The sequence below is a fragment of the Panicum virgatum genome, chromosome 1N (genome assembly GCF_016808335.1).
Source record: "Panicum virgatum strain AP13 chromosome 1N, P.virgatum_v5, whole genome shotgun sequence".
NCBI classification, from domain to species: Eukaryota; Viridiplantae; Streptophyta; class Magnoliopsida; order Poales; family Poaceae; genus Panicum; species Panicum virgatum.
The window spans coordinates 61353716-61370459 of NC_053145.1; the positions used below are offsets into that span (position 1 = coordinate 61353716).

General features: G+C 48.0%; 1 protein-coding gene across 1 annotated transcript; it reads right to left on the bottom strand.

Annotated features, from left to right (window-relative positions):
* Positions 1 to 14752: 14752 nt before the first annotated feature.
* LOC120657252 (uncharacterized protein At3g28850-like) lies at positions 14753 to 16512 on the bottom strand. The gene has a single exon (XM_039935539.1). It carries the CDS (start codon positions 16086 to 16088, stop codon positions 14961 to 14963), a length of 1128 nt encoding a protein of 375 aa, XP_039791473.1. The 5' UTR covers positions 16089 to 16512; the 3' UTR covers positions 14753 to 14960.
* Positions 16513 to 16744: the final 232 nt, after the last annotated feature.

Genomic DNA, 16744 nt, shown 5'->3' on the forward strand with positions numbered 1-16744 from the left:
ACGGCGGCCCTATGCGGCACGGCACGGCAGTGCCGCCGTGCTCCGGCGTGCCGTGCCTCGCCGTGCCCGTGCCCGTGCCGTGCCGTGCGGCTCCGTTGGCCAACTATACCTGTCGTCCACCGCGCCCGCGCGCCTCATGCTGCTGCGGCTCCGCTGGCCGCAAGCTCCGCCCCTTGCATGTGCGCTCGTGTGCGCCGCCGTGGCTCCGTCGATTGCCGCGTGCCCGCCGATTGTGCTCATGCCTCGTCGCTTCCGTTAGTGCGCTGCTGCTCGGGTCCCATTGTCGACGGCTCGACGCGCAATTGCGCTGCTGGATTAGCATCATCGCCTGGCAACCCTGCGCCGACTGAAGCCAGCCGTGGAATACCTGCGGCGTGGGAGAGATGGCGGGAAGCAGCCAGAAGAAATCGCGGCGGGGTGGCGGTGGGGAGTGGGTTGAGGGTGGCTAGGGTTTCACCCAAGCAGACGGGTCGTGCCGAGGGTATGGGGAAATTGGGCTGGCAAAGCCCAATAGCGGCCGAAGTAGGCCCATCGCAAAATCAATTCTAAAAATTGATAAAATCCAAATTTCTTGAGTTTTAGCCCCTGTAAATTTTATAGTTACATTCCAGTATGTTATTGTTGCAGAATAATACTCTATTTTCCAGTAATTAGCCCACAGTTGATATATTTTGTGAATTGGTCTATGATAATTCAGAAAATTATATTTTGACCCTGAATTTCGCAAAATGATTTCTATAATTTCTGAAAAATTGCAGAATACCCTCTATTTTTCTAGAAATTTACTGGAACATGCTATTCTGAAAATAGACCCTCAGATTTAATTGGATTCATGGCAAAATCTTGTGTGCCCACAAAATCTAGCATATTACTCCCTGATATTTCAGTTATGAACGAACATGCAATTCATATAATTTGGAACTTGGTCTCTGACAATTCTGAAAATTGCATTCTGACCTAGAATTTTGCAAAATGAAGTCTGTAATTTCTGAAAAATTACAGAATTCTCCTAGAATTATCTGGGTATTCACACGCAGTGAATAATTTTGCAAATTTGTCCCTAGTAGTTCTGCAAACTACAATAGGACTCAGAAACTTTTGCAAATGAACCAGAACCTTACTCGAAAAAGTTTGAACCATGTTATTAGGGAATTAGGGAAATTATGCTTGAAGCATAAATACTTGTTGTTTACTGAATAAACCCTCAGTTTGTGCGTAATTACTGTGATTTATGATCTGAAATAATTTTTGCATGAATAATGAACTTCAAACTATAGAATTTTGAACCTTTAATCATAGCAGAACTATGATTTTAGGACCTTTTTACCACTACTTATACACTCCACTACTAGTTTACATATAGTAAACTTATTTGCACAATTATTTGGATAGTATAAAATATCCGTATTTCTAGAAGAAATAATATCCTGAAATAATCCTGGAAGAATTGAGAACCTTTTATGGTCATTAAATACCAAATTATCGATGTTAAATCCATGAAGGATTAATCACCGACTATTTCTGAAGAAAAGTCAGTGGAAGAATAATATATTTGGTATATAATCTTGAAGATTCAATGTATTGAAGTGTAGTAGAACTCATTGAATGAGTGATTCTTGAAGAATCTAACTATTGAATACGGAAGTTCAATATGTTTTCAAACTTGAAGTTTGAGAATTAATACACTTTAAGAATTTTGATAGTGCTCAATATTGTTGTTAGCATGAAGCTACGTAGTCTCTATCACTTAAGTGATAGGACATATAGAGAGTATCACGATCCGAAGATCGTGATAAAAGAATACATTCATTTTGGGATCAAGAAGAAACCAAAATAGAATTATTGAGCATCATCAGTACATGATCCAGGATGACAACAATAATTGAGTGCAGAACACTTGAATTTTGGTTACATATTTATCAAGCTCACAGTAGACTTGTGAATGTATATCAGTAATATACTAATAAGCATGCAGCTTTTATATCAGGATAATTGGACATTGATCTTGAAGATCATGAAATTGTATCGTATTCATGAAGAAAAATAAATATGATCATAGAAGATCGATATGATACATATGTGCATAGTAGTGCTGGTGTTTTAAGTTTTTAATTCCTGCAACGAATTAAGTGGTTCTTGTAATCTCTAGAAGAAACATCTTTTGAATATAGTTTGAAGGTTCATTTTAGAGCATCTTACTTTATTAAGATGCAATTGTTTTTATACTCGCAGCATATTATGCTTGGAATATATGAATTAAATGTTGAACATTGTTAGTAACTGCCTATATCTATTAGAGTAAATCATCTGTAATGATATTTATCCACCATGAGCAATAATTATTCTTTTAGAATAATTATATATCCTTTGTGCACTATGACCATGGAAACTGAATTTCTTTGAAGCACATGGACAAATCGAGTGCACTGGCCTTGTAGTTGATTTTGATAGATCAATTTGGCCTTGAAAGTGCGATCTTTTACTAAGTACTGATTACTTGCTCTATGGAAACTTGAAGTTTATATCATATCCACCCTATTTTACATATTTTGTACATAGTAGTACATATGTTAATTTTCACGATACACCTATGCTAGTGGCTTAAGTTGTGAATGCATCTGCAATGTTTTCACGGTTAAATTATGCTCGTCGCATTATTGCGATATCCATCTGAAATGGATCAATGTAATGCATGAAGCATATAGTAACTTGAAGTTACAAGATGGCGTGAACAGGGGAGGATATTGATTGTTGAATGGATGAATGTGGATAATATAAAGAAACTAATAGATATAACCATGGCAATTGAGCCTGTAGCTCTATGCGAAGTATTTATACCATAGCATTGCATAAATTTTCTTGAAGAAGTTAATAACCTGAAGTTTATTATTCTGCACTATTAATCCTATTATGAAAATGAGTTGCATGTCATACTCATGTGCTACTATGAAAGTAGCTACTTTGCTCCTTTGTACTCTCGTTCAGTTAGACGAAAATAGTACTGAATGACTCGTATGTCACTTCAAATTGTGCACAAAATGCACATAAATGATTTAACATAGAAGCTATCATTTTTTGCTTGAGCCATGAAGGTTCAAATCAGGGGGAGCAAATTAGAAATTAATATGGGATTTAATATGCTCAACTGAACTTGAGCATGTGGCATGGATCTGGTAGTCCATTGTGCAGTGCTTATTGCTTGGTGTTAAATATTTGCATTGGTTTATGATGAAATGACAGTTACACATTCTAGAAGAAATTCCTAGCATTTAGAAACTTGTAGTTTCTTTATCTCAGTATTGATTTCAATTATATGCTTTATGTAATTGAATTATATTTGTTGCGAAAGAATAAAAGAAACTAGACATTTATTGTTCTACTGAAATTAGAATATGTCTAGTTAACTGCATAGATTGAAATTGAATAAGTACGTGAATATTTTCCCAAAATTTCACCATGATAGCAACGTGAGAGGGCACCCATCTGAAATGGGGACATAGAAATCTGAAATTTTGTCATGAATGCCCATCATTGGGGGATATAGTTGTGAAGTATGCTATCGCAATGATCTAATGACGGCATTAGGGGGAGAGAGCCTCATATAATGCCTTACATTCAAGAAGAATGGTCATGATTATGAGAGTATATTCCTTGAAAGCTTGCAGAAGGAATAATGTCACGCACTAACTAAAAGCACGAAGCTTGAATGAATGCCAGATAAATTTTGCATTGAAGCAAAGAGGAGTAAACTTGAAGTTTCAGACCAGAAGTTACATTTTACTTGCAGTAAAATAAATATTGAATTGATATATTGCGGGGACGCCTGCATGTATATCATCACAGTAGAATGATGTAGAAGTCATTTATCTAGATCCTATATAGATAGACAATTATAGATTTTAGACTTGATCACTCTAAGATCTATATTGGTGTTTGTGGATTCTAGAACTACTGACATTCATGAATGAATTAACAAAACTCCTCAATTCTCACGAAGAGAATATCTCATGAAGAGAACATCCTGAAGATGAACCCATCACTATAGGCGCGCGCATATCTAGTGTAGGAAAACAGAACAACCATATTATTGGGAAATATTATGGTTACTTGAATCATCTTTGATGAATATGTGGGAGAGAATAGAATAATTGTTACCAATATTGTCGGGTACCACGATCAGGGACACCCTAATCGGGTACTAAGATCACTCTAAAATGCAAACACATGATTAAGGCAATTGGGCCCAAGAAGGCCCACGGCCTCCTTCCGATCTGAAAGAAAGGAAAGAACTCAAAGAAGCCCAGCATACGGCCCATCGCCCCCTTCTCGGGCCCACGGGACGATCTCCGCCTCGCTCGAGGGCTCCCGTCGAGACCCCTCGACTGCGCCCCGCATCTCTGCCTCGCTCGAGGGTAGCGAACCTACCCTCGAGCGGGCAAATCATTTCCGCCTCGCTCGAGGCCACCCCTCGGCATAAGGGACAAAGGGCCCTGCCGCTCACCCGCCCGTCGTACGGAGGCTTTAAGTGCCAACCACTCCTCCACAGTGCTCAGGACAGACGGCGTCAGACCGCCATTCCCTACAGTGGCTGTGACCGGAGTCCCATCCGCCAACTCCGGCCACTGTTCCGCCATCCCGGGCGCTGCGGCGATACTGTGGAACCTGCGACGCGGGACGGAGCGTGCTCGGCACTGCTCCCCGTACTATTCTGCCAACTCCGGCCGTCCGGACTCCACCTCATCACGCGCACGGCCCCGGACCCATCTCCCGCTTGGAAAGGGGTCCGGCGACGCCACGTGCCCTTCCAAGAGGGACGCTCAGCACACGCAGCCGGAGTCCCGGACCTCCCCCCTCGAGGGGCCAGGACCTCCGTGTGTCTCCCGGACCTCCTAGTGTGCACCCCAACACTCCTTCCAGGGGGGTCCGGGACCGCCGCATACCCCGCCACCACTGAAGTATGCAGGACCCTGACCTGTGGGACCCATAGAATACCACATCAGGAGGACTGAACACCCTACAGCGACGACCACGCCGCCTGCTGGGGTTGGCAAGACGCCGACGCGATCTCCGCAAGACCATGGACGACATCCAGGACGACCGCCACGCCTGACGCCATGCCCCACAGTGTACTTCTTACAGTGTCCGACCACTGCACCCCCGCGATTCGGGGGGAAGATGACGGCTTCCACGTTCCCCTACTCATGTACGCCGCCCCTCCTTGTGACTATAAAAGGGGGAGGCGGGCTTCCTTTAAGGGGGGACGTTCTAGACATCAGTGACTCGGTCACCCACACTCACGATCATCGTCACCGCTCAGCACCACTGAGCACACACTGCAACCGATTCCTCCTCTAACAGAGACTTAGGAGCATCCCTCCTTCTCTCGCTTCGCTTGTACCCCCTACTACAAGCACTTCGGGTGCAAGATAATACAGTGCCCTCGCACACCCCTTTGCTGGACGTACGGCCCCGCGGCCGGAACCAGGATAAAACCCGTGCGTTACTCTGTTGCCTCTTGCATCAACATCTGGGACGAGAAAACACGCAGCATTTACTAGTTGGGATCCGGACCCCCCGGGTCAGGACACCGACAAATATTTTCCTCAAGAAATTGCTATTGTTTCTCTTATGAGAACCCGGATCCAGAAATAAAGTCCATGGGATAAATGCATGAAGCATTTACATCGGGTCAATGAAGAAAGCAATGAGGAATGAATTCATAGAAAATTGGTGAAATTGCTGGTTCATGGTCCATGAAGGACTTATTCTCCTACTCGTAAAATGTTCTGTTGCATTTATGGCAAATGATATAATATGAATAAATACATTTAATCAAATGAATTCAGAAAATTCATATGATTCAATCCTTGAAGGATTTAATATTCTTGAAGAATAGTAATCGCAACATATAATTATTAAAGTCTCATGAAGAGTGTCTATCCTGGAAGTAATAAAATCTCATGAAGAGCATCTCATAAAAGAGATATATCCTCGAAGGAATAAGTCACTGAATGACTTACCGGTCGAATTTTGAATAAACACCATTAATCCTAGCAATGGATTTTATACCCGATTGAATATGAAATTACATTAGTACGCAGAAGGTACTAGCTAGCAATTGAATAATGATTTTATATTGTACCATGAAGGTACATGGTGTAATCCCCATATAGAAAAGACTGGTATATGATCTTGAAGACCAGACTAATGAATGTTTCATTAAATATCTTACTATGAAGTTTGATATATTATATCTCGAAGATATATTTAATTTGCAATTACGATACCCCTAAATCCTTTGAAAGGATTTTATTCTCCATAGAGATATAGTTTGATTGTATTGCACAATAAATCAATTAAGTGATAATTTGATTGCATCAAATTCAAATATGCCTGAACCATATTGCTCCATAACTCTCGATATATTCATAGAAAAATTGTGAGAAAAGTCATGAAGACTTAGCATTGTGGTATTTACTTACCATTGCTTATATGCATTTATGCATAATGCGATTACGACATATTGGACAATGAAGTTCAACGGATGTCACTATGAGGGGGAACATATTCATTATCTGAAATAATAATTGAATTATCTATCACTTAGTTGCTTAGGATCAAGTAGATCTTATTTGCTAGAACGATGAAGTTCATACGCATAATATTCTTGAAGAATAATTTATCTTAAAGATAATAAACCATGAAGGTTGTGTATTGTACTCTTTTTCCCTCAGTGAGTTTTTATTTGAAGTTTTCTCACATAAGGTTTTTAATGAGGCAATACGTGCAAATAAATCTTGCGTATGCAATGCACTCTTTTCTCCATAGAACCGTTTTTTTCCACTTGGTCTTTCGGATAGAGTTTTTAATGAGGCATGCATTCCGCGGTATTCGCCCGAGGGGAGTGTTATGAAACGTCTTCTTGTAGGACGCGAACGGGCTTCTACCGAAACTTGGGCTCCAAGTAGGACCCTGACCCCGCAAGTCCATATATATATATGAGAGGAGAGGGAAGAGCTTTGTACAAATCTATTATTTAGAAAATAATGAAAAGAGCTCCACCATATATCTGTGTATTGTCTACTTTTATGTTCGTGTGATTGTTTTTCTTCGTCGGCAACACGACCCTACTGGGAATCATTAGTTTCACAACACCTTTCCCTTCGTACGCGCGTCGCGACCTGGCCTTTGCCGAACCCAGACTCGGCCGTGGAAAATCACCCCGGCGACCCGGCGCCGGGCGGGCGGCAGCGCGCTCCTCTCGCGGAAATGGCGAGCGCACTGGGTGTGCGCGGCGGCGACGGACGGACCAGCGGGCGGCGGCAGATGAGTCCGGTCTGCGTCGCGCGGCTACTTGCTGGCCAATGCGGCCACGCCTCCGGGCGCCTTTTTCCTTTCTCCCTCCGCTTTGCCGTCTCTCTTTTCTTTTTCCCGATCCTACTAGAAGGGGATGGTTAACCAAAGTGGCGGGCCCGCGCTCCGCGCCAACCTCCCCCAACTTGAACGACAGGGACAGCCGGGGTGCCATGCCAGCGCCTCCATTCACCGATCCGGCCAATCACCCGCCTGGGTGGGAGCGCTCTTCCCCAGTTCCCCCATACAGTAACCTTTTCACGCTGGGGCTGTGTTTAGTTCCCTGAAATCTACTGTAGCAGTGCGAAATCTACTGTAGCACGTTTCGTTTGTTTGTGGTGGCTATTGTCCTACTATGATCTAATTAGGCTCAAAAGATTCGTCTCGCAACGTACATCAAAACTATGCAATTAGTTTTTTTATTTACCTATATTTAATACTTCATACATGGGTCATTTGCTACATTTAATGTTTCGATGTGACGGAGATGTGATATTTTTGTGGGAACTGAACACAGCCTGGGTAGCAAAGCGAGCTCATGCATCTAGGCCTGACTTCTGACTCGACTGAACGTTGGCAAAAAAAAGTTTCATCCAGCTGCTGCGCGCTGCGCCGTCTGAATCCGTATGTACCCGGTCGCTATATCACAGGACGTGCGTGCTTGCCTGCTGTGTTCACGCGCTGCTAGCTCGTCTGCTGCTGTATCGCGACGCTGCAAACCGCAGGGAACGACGAAGTGCGGAGGCGTCGTGAGAAGGAACTGAACGGAACGGAAAGCTCCCGCACTTCACTTGTGGTTTGGTTTAGCCTTTAAGCAAGCTGAGAAAGGCGCCGGGTCTCTTTGCTGCTTGCGCTGTTCTTGCCGAGTCCAAATCCTTCTGTTGACAGCCCACACGGTTGACTTCTGACTCGACTGAACGTTGGCAAAAAAAGTTTCATCCAGCTGCTGCGCGCTGCGCCGTCTGAATCCGTATGTACCCGGTCGCTATCATCACAGGACGTGCGTCTGACTCGACTGAACGTTGGCAAAAAAAAGTTCATCCAGCTGCTGCGCGCTGCGCCGTCTGAATCCGTATGTACCCGGTCGCTATCATCACAGGACGTGCGTGCAGCGTGCTTGCCTGCTGTTGTTCACGCGCTGCTAGCTCGTCTGCTGCTGTATCGCGACGCTGCAAACCGCAGGGAACGATGAAGGGCGGAGGCGTCGTGAGAATGAACTGAACGGAACGGAAAGCTCCCGCACTTCACTTGTGGTTTGGTTTAGCCTTTAAGCAAGCTGAGAAAGGCGCCGGGTCTCTTTGCTGCTTGCGCTGTTCTTGCCGAGTCCAAATCCTTCTGTTGACAGCCCCCACGGTTCTTCCAGCACCGGCCGCCTCGCCTTTTCCCGTTATTCCATCACCGCGCCCGCGTCGGATTGGATGTGGACTCCGACTACGCGGCTTCCAACTCCCTCTTTTGTCTGATCTGGACGCTAGGCTCAGCTTAATCACCGAGAGAGAGCAGAGCAGATCAGATCAGATCACAGGGCCATGCACTATCGCGACGCCAGGATCGATGGAGGTTAACGTCCCATCTCACTCGAGCCGATCTCTCGTCTCGCTCCATCCCCCTCGCGCTCGCTCCGCTCGGATGGAAAGGAAAGGATAAGAAAGTGACCGGGGCAGTTAGCGCTCCACCAACCCCCGAGCACCGAGGTGACAAACCATAAGCAGACAAAGCCGCCCGGCCCGGGTGCTTTACACGCGTAGCCCTCCCGGCTCGGTGGGCCGACGCGCGGGGTGCGTTAGTTTTTTTGCCGGTCGCGCAATGGAAACCACACGGATTGACGGAGGCCGCGGCCGGCTTCGAAGTGCACAGCGGATCACAACGAGCGCCTTGTTTGGATCGGCTAGACGTTTCTCGAAAAAAAATATTGCAGGCATGGTGTACTAAATAAAGTTTATTTGTAAAATATTTTTAGGAATGGCTGTAATTTTTCGCAACGAATCTAATGACGGTAATTAATCGATGATTTTCTACAATGATGCTACAGTAACCCTCCTCTAAATGCGCGGTCAAAGACCTCATTAGATTCTTCAGGGTCACTAGCGCGGAGTTTTGTAGTTGGTTTTATAAACTGGTTTTGTTTGACACCGTAATTAGTATGTCAAAATATCACTATTCACTAGCACGCTACAAAACTAGCGCGAACCAAACAGGACCGAGATGACGAGCCAACCAATGGCGCTTCCAGATGGCCCAACCGCCCTGCCGTGCCCATCGCAGTGTCGTCTTCTTGGGCTCGGGGCCTCTCTCCTCTGATTTCACTCGCAGACTCGGGCAGTTCACACCCGGTAAATACAAAAGAAAATTTTACGAAAGAATCTTGCTAATTTTAAGTACTAAATGAAGTCTATTTATAAAACTTTTTGCATGGATGGGCTGTAAATCGCGAGACGAATCAAATGAGTCTACTTAATCCATAATTTGCAACAGTGATGCTACAATAACCATCCGTTAATTATTAATTAATCATGAATTAATTAGCATCATTAGATTCGTCTCGCGATTTACAACCCATCTGTGCAAAAAGTTTTGTAAATAAATTTCATTTAGTACTTTAAATTAGTAAGATTTCATCGAAAAAAATTGCGTTTAAACGGCAGGGAACTAAACACGGCCTCGATGCAGCTGCAGCACGTGAGCTGCTAGATGTTTTGTTGCTCAGGTCGCCGTTTTTTTTGGGGGTCTGTAGCACCGGACCGGCACCGCTACGGCCTACGAGTACGAGCCTACCACACGGTCTGAAAAGCCAATCCGGTAGTGGGAGCTCGTCTGTCCCGGTCGTGCATGGGGGGCATGATTACGGCGGCAGACGTTCTGCCATCGCGACGCACGGTCGCATGATTGCGCCCACGCCAAATATCCGTCCCCGTCACGTACAGCAGGAGGCTGCAGGGCGTTGCATACTTGCATGGAGCATGAAACTACAAAAGAAAAAAAAATGGCCCGGTCCGACGACGGAGAAGGGGGGCCATGGATCGGACGATCGGTTGGTGTTGCGTTCTCATCGTCCCAAATAAGTGCGACGTCCTCGCGCTGATCTACCTAAGCCCTAATCTGATGCAAGACATGGAACCGTGCCTAGCGAGTAGCGAGCTAGTAGTGTCTTTCTCTTTCATAACATTCATGACTGCTACAACCTATACAGGGTAGTAGGCTGGGTACGGGACAGCAGTGACGTGGTGCAGAGAATAATCGGCCGTGTTTGGTTAGCCCCAGATTTTTTTTTTTCATAAAAAAGACGAATATATGTATGGAGTATTAAACGAAATTTATTTGTAAAAATTTTTCATGGATGGGTATAATTTTTCGAGACGAATCTAATGAGTCAAATTCCACCATAATTGACTACAATGATGCTACAGTAACCGCCCCTAATTATCCTCTAATCATGTGGTCAAAGACTTTATTAGCTACAGCACATGCTACAGTACTATAATTGTGAAGATTGTTTTATAATTAGACTTCATTTAATATCACTAATTAGTGGTCAAAGGAGCATGAAAACTTTTTCACCCCTAACCAAACATGGCCCTTGGCTAGGCTACCAATTGGATCGAGCTTGACAGGCTACCAAGGTGGCTAGGTAGGAGTAGTAGGCTCTATACACACGAGGGATTGAGGGGACCGGGCTGGGCGCGGCACGTTCTGTCGTCTGAAATTATCTCGTGGGTGCGGAAAACACCGTGGGCCCTTCCTTGATCTGATCATTACCAGCAAGGATTTGTTTCAGAAATGGAAATCATAGCCGCGTGGAGGAGAACCAGCTTGGTGGGCTGTCTGATGCGTTGCATCTGATTAGCCGGTCAGACACCAAGGATATAGCCAAGCCCTCTAGGCCTGGCTGTCTCCACTCTGCACTTTCGAGTGAACTCGATTCATCATAGGATACTGCTGTCCTTAAATTGTGGAGGGAGGGAGGAGTCAGGGGGAGTCTGTCGACCGCAGCAGCAGGCCGAAGCATGTTGTACTAGAAATCTTCTGATGTGGTTTGTGTAGGCTGATTCGGCCCAGTGGTCGGCTTGTTTGTACTGCCTCAGTCGGATTTAGGGCCTGGCCTGCTACACCCTGGACATGGCCCTATCTGATTGCCGCACCTCTGGCTTTCCTTGTGGCCCAGTCTAGCATGGCTATCGCTCGCGCAACTCGCAGGATAGGCTCTGCAGCAGTGTTCTTTGGCCTCTTGGGGGACTATGGAAGTACTAGTATGAATTATGAAATGATACAGTACGGACCAATGATTTATGTCATGGATTTTCTTTCAGTTTATTTAAGGGGCCGTTTAGTTACAAAAATATTTTGGCGAAATTTTTTTGCCTCCCTCTTTGGACATATTCACGAAGTATTAAATGTAGTTAAACAACAAAGTTGCACAGTTTGAATGTACACGACGAGACAAATCTTTTGAGACTAATTAGTGCATGATTAATCATAAGTACTACTGTAATCCACATGTGCTAATGATGCAGTCAAAGACCTTAAAAGATTCGTCTAGCCGGTTTCTAAGTGACTTCTGAAATTAATTTTTTAATTAGTGTTTGAAAAGTCCTCCCGACATCTAATCAAACAGTCGATTTGGCATTAAAAAATTACATTTTGGAAACTAACGGCCCCTAAATGAAAAATCTTGAATTCGCCACCCCCTAATTAACAACTTGAGACACATTGCTCCCTCTAGTCATTTCCTGGCCTCGCCCCTGAATTTTATTCCACCCATTTCTTAACTTCCTGGCACACGGAACGTTTGGAGCACGAGCACCAACCCTGTAGATTGTTCCACATCTTCAGCGGCCCTTGTACGGTGTACGCTTCTAATCAGCCTTAAAGCGTCGATGAGTTACCAAGTCCGGGCCGGTTTCGGCCGGTACCCAACCGGTCCAAATTCAAAATTTGAATTTGAATTCAAAAAATGAAAATTCTCGAAAAAATTCTAAAAATACTTCAAGGTGTGACGAATCTAATGGTGTCAAATTTTCTCAAAAATTCATTTATTTAGTATAGTTTGTGAACATTTGAAGTTAAATCAAAAAAAGAAAAAAAAGACGGCCCATTAAGGCCCACTTGGGCCCATAGCGCCGGCAGCCTCCACTTAAGGTCCCCCCGGAACCCTGCGCCCGACGCCCCCCCTGGAACCCTCCCACTCCTCTCTCGCGCCTGGTCCGCCGCCAGGACGGGCCGACCGGAGCTCGACCCCGGCCAGCCGCCCGGAGCACGCAGCTAGCCAGGCAGGAGCGCCGGTAAGACGGGCCGGTAGCGGATCTACCGGTCCCAAGCGGTTTACCGGTCGCGCAGCTCGATTTACCGGCCCGGATCGGCGGTAAACCGGCCACGAGCGGCGGTTAGCCGCGGGCAGGTATGATTTTTGTTTTCCCCCTATGCTTTAGAATATTAGATGGTTTGTTTTAGGATTTAAGTGTATGACTTAGGTGTATTTAGAATTTAGGTAAGATTTAGTTGTATTAGATGATTTTTTACACTATGTATTAGGATTTAGGTAGATTTGATTTAGGTGTATTAGATGATTTTTTACACTATTATTTAGGATTTACAATATTAGATGATATGTTTTTGTTGTCCATTTATGCAGATAGACAATGGCAAGCAGAGATAGAGATGTTGTATGGGAACATGGTGAAAATCTTTATCCCGGATGGCGATGCAACTATTGTCGTACGCAGAAAGGAGGAGGTGGTGCGACTAGATTCAAACAACATTTGGCTAGGCGCGAGGCGGAGGTGGTCCATTGCAGGAATGTGCCACCGGATGTGCGGGAGTTTTTTCAGCGTGACATTGAGAGGACAAAGAAGGCAACTGCTGACCGGGCTCGAGAGAGGTTGATACGGGAGAAGTCTGCGGCGGAGGAAAACTATCCCGGTGATGAAGAAGATGAGGAGGCTCAGCTGCAGCGTGCCATCGATCTATCGAGAGCGGAAGCAGAGTTCCGACGGGAGGGGGGTGGAACAGAGAGGAGGTGCATACGAGCGTGGAGGGGATAGTGATTTGACGAGGAGGAATGCTATGCAGAGGATGTTTTGAAGGGTCACTTCGCAAAGGGAGAGTCCTGTGGTGGAGGACTATAACTTGGCAGCCGGTGGGAGAAAAGGAATGACGCAACCAAGGATTGATACAGGACACCGATATATATGGTTGATTGCAGGGAGACTCAGTTCACACATGCTATTCAGGACACCGACCATGGAGCACCGCAATCGCAGAGGAGAACGGTTGGACCGACGGACTACGGCACTCCTCAATACTCTTGTTCCTCCTACAGCGATTCCTCGCAGTCTTTTCACTACCCCATACCTGACATCAGCATGCAGCCACTGACGAGATGGGTGTACGAATAGGAAGACCTCCATTTTTACACTATGTTAGTTCAGAAATGGGAGACAACATCGGCGTGGACGGGCCAAACTTGGCAACACTACAAGGCTGAGCTGTTTAGAGTGCGAGGTATCGCTATGATGTCCACAACCGAATACCAAACCGCGTCCCAAATGGGGGTCTTATCATTCCTACGTTGAACTTTTATTGATGTGTAAAAGTGTATGCATGCTTATGACTCCGGTATTTGTATGCATGCTTATTACTATTGTATTTGTATGCATGATTATAAATTATTGCTTTGGTGTGGTCTTTTACATTAATATGTGCATAGCTCATGCCAAAATTTCCTTTTATTTCACACCGAGGAACCACTTTTAAAACGTCGGAATTTTTTGTTAAAATACCGGTAACCAGTCAGACCGGACCGGTAAACCGATCAACCCGGTTGGAACCGGTTGCACAAGCGGTTTTGAATTCAACCGGTTTCCATTGGTTTCCGGCCAAACCGGTCCGGTAAACCGCTACCGGAGGGCGACGGTTTGACTGGACCGGTCGAGAAAAAAAAACCTGCGAGTTACTAGAAAAGCGTTGATGTGGATGCGACACCGTGCATCGCATTTCATCTTTTAGCTCGTGCTCTTTGGAAGGGGAAGCCCTCTGACAAAACGAGCCCAGCCATGTGCTTGTGCTTCTGTGTGTGTCACCGACCAGAGCCTCCGCCTGGTCTTGCCGTACCTGGTAGCAGCTCTCACTTCTCACAGCAGCTGCCGGATTGGCGTCCCTGCGCGCGACAAACACCGGCCACCTGCTTCGTCGCATCTTCATCCGATTACGCATCCCCATGGTTCAGATGGCACATCACAGAGAAAGGGCCGATCAAGCCTTTCAGAGCTGCATTTCACGGAAGGCAGCACCAAACGAAAAAAGGCATCAACAGCTTCTTATAAAGAATTAAAGATCCCGTCTTGTCCTCAAGGGTCCCCATTGTTCAGCCGGCAAAACTCTTATCACACAGTGTGCTTCCGAGTGAGAAATGCAATGCGTATCTGTTCTGTTCTTCGGAAGATTGTTGTCATGTCTCGTACACATCCAAATCCGGCGAGAAATGAAACATAAATACAGTCATCTGCTGCTCTTCATCAGTCCTAAATTTACAAACGCGTGTAACTTCTGTACAAACCCTGAACTAAAACGACAAGCAATCCTGCAAAACAACAAGCCAGCTCTCAGGTTTTTCACAGGGAGCAGACGGGACACCGCACGAGGCCGTTCTCGTTGCACTCGGGGCACCGCCTGAAGGTGCCCACCTCCTCGAGGAACACCTTGCAGCTGCCGGAGCACTCCTCGCAGGGCACGAACCGCACGCCGCTGCAGCCGGAGCACGCGTCCAGGGCAATGCCCTTGCCGCCGGCGCTCGGCGGGGGCGCCATCTCGCAGGCCTCCAGCGCCCTCGACAGCTCGCCGGCCTCGTGCATCCGTCGGATCTCCTCGGCGCCGCCCAGGTGCCTGCCGTCCGCGAACACCTGCGGGAGCCTGCCCGCGGGGGCGCCCAGCGCGGCGTTGAGCTCGTCCTTGAACCCGGCGTGCATCGACAGGTCGCGCTCGTCGACGCGCACGCCGTAGCCGTGGAGGATGGACCGGGTGGACCAGCAGTCCTCGTACGTCTTGCGGATGCCGCGGAGGCTGGTCAGGTACAGCACCACCTTCCGGGCGCTGTCCGGCGGGGGCGGAGGAGCCGGCGGCTTCGGCGGCGTCAGCTTGGCGAGCTTCGCGTCGATCCTCTGCTGGAACGCGCTGACCCGTGCGCGCACGATGCCCGGGAACCTCTGTATCTCGCGCTTCTTGACGCCTGCCTCGTCGCCGACCGGGTCGTCAGGCTTCTTGGCGCACTCGTCGTTGCCCGGGTCGTCCGGCGGCGGGGGCATCTCATCAAGCGCCTTTCGGAACGCCGCGATGATGTCCGGATCGAACTCCGGCGATCCCGGCGCCGACTTCCTCCGGCGGTCCTCGCCGCCGGCGTCGCCCCCCTCCTCCTCCTCCTTGTCGTCGAGGCCGTCCATGAGCTCCCACACGTTGATCACCTCGGGCTCCCGGACCGGCGTCTTGGCCGGCGAGCCCGGCACCTGTTTGTGCCGCCTGACCAGCAGCTGCTGCTTCAGCGGCGGCGTCCTCGCCGCACCGACGACGCCGCCGTCGCGCCACTTCATCATATCCTCGTCCCGGTCGAGGCTGAGCGACCCGAGCGTGGATGACCTGAGCGCGACGGTGTGGTGCACGCCTCCGGTGACCGGCCCGGAGCAGCTCCGCGCGTACGGCGACCGGCCGCCGCCGCGCAGCGCGTGCCTGGACCCCGTGCAGCCCATCGGGCACCCACCTCCACTGTACTATCCAAAGACCCACCACGAATCGGCAGCGCCAAGGCAGAGCTCAATGTCGGCGTGGGGGCTTCTCGAAGCGCCGGACCTTCCCTCGACAAGAACAGAGCAGCTGGGCCAAGAACAGCTGCGGCCAGTTCAGAGGAAGCCGCGGGTGGGTACCTGGGCGCGTCGCCACCGCCCCGCCCTGTCCACCAATGCTAGCAGCGTTGATGGGGTCAGCCAAGCGTGTGGGAGCTCGACGGCGATCGGGCGGGGAGGTAGGCCGAGTGGAAGCTAGCAGTTGGAGCGAGATCTGAGCTGAGGCGAGGCTGGATGATGCGATGCGAGGGGGGGAGGGGGAAGGGAGGAAACGCTTTGGTGCTTTTAAGCCGCGCGAGTAAATGAAGCGAGGCCGGAGCGTTTCGGGTCACGGGCGTGGGGGCGCCCTGCCCCAGCGTGCCGTGCGTCGAGCGCCCGCCCGCGCCAGGTGGGTGGCATCATTGCCCGCCGGGAATGGAACCTCCCGTGTGCCAGTGCCCGCCGGGGAGCGGCTCGTGGCGGCGGCGAGAGGCTGGAGCCCACCGGGGTTATCCGCATCGGCGGGAGAGAACTGCACAGCATCGGATCGGGCACTCGAGCTCGAGGGCACTCCGCGATCGCCC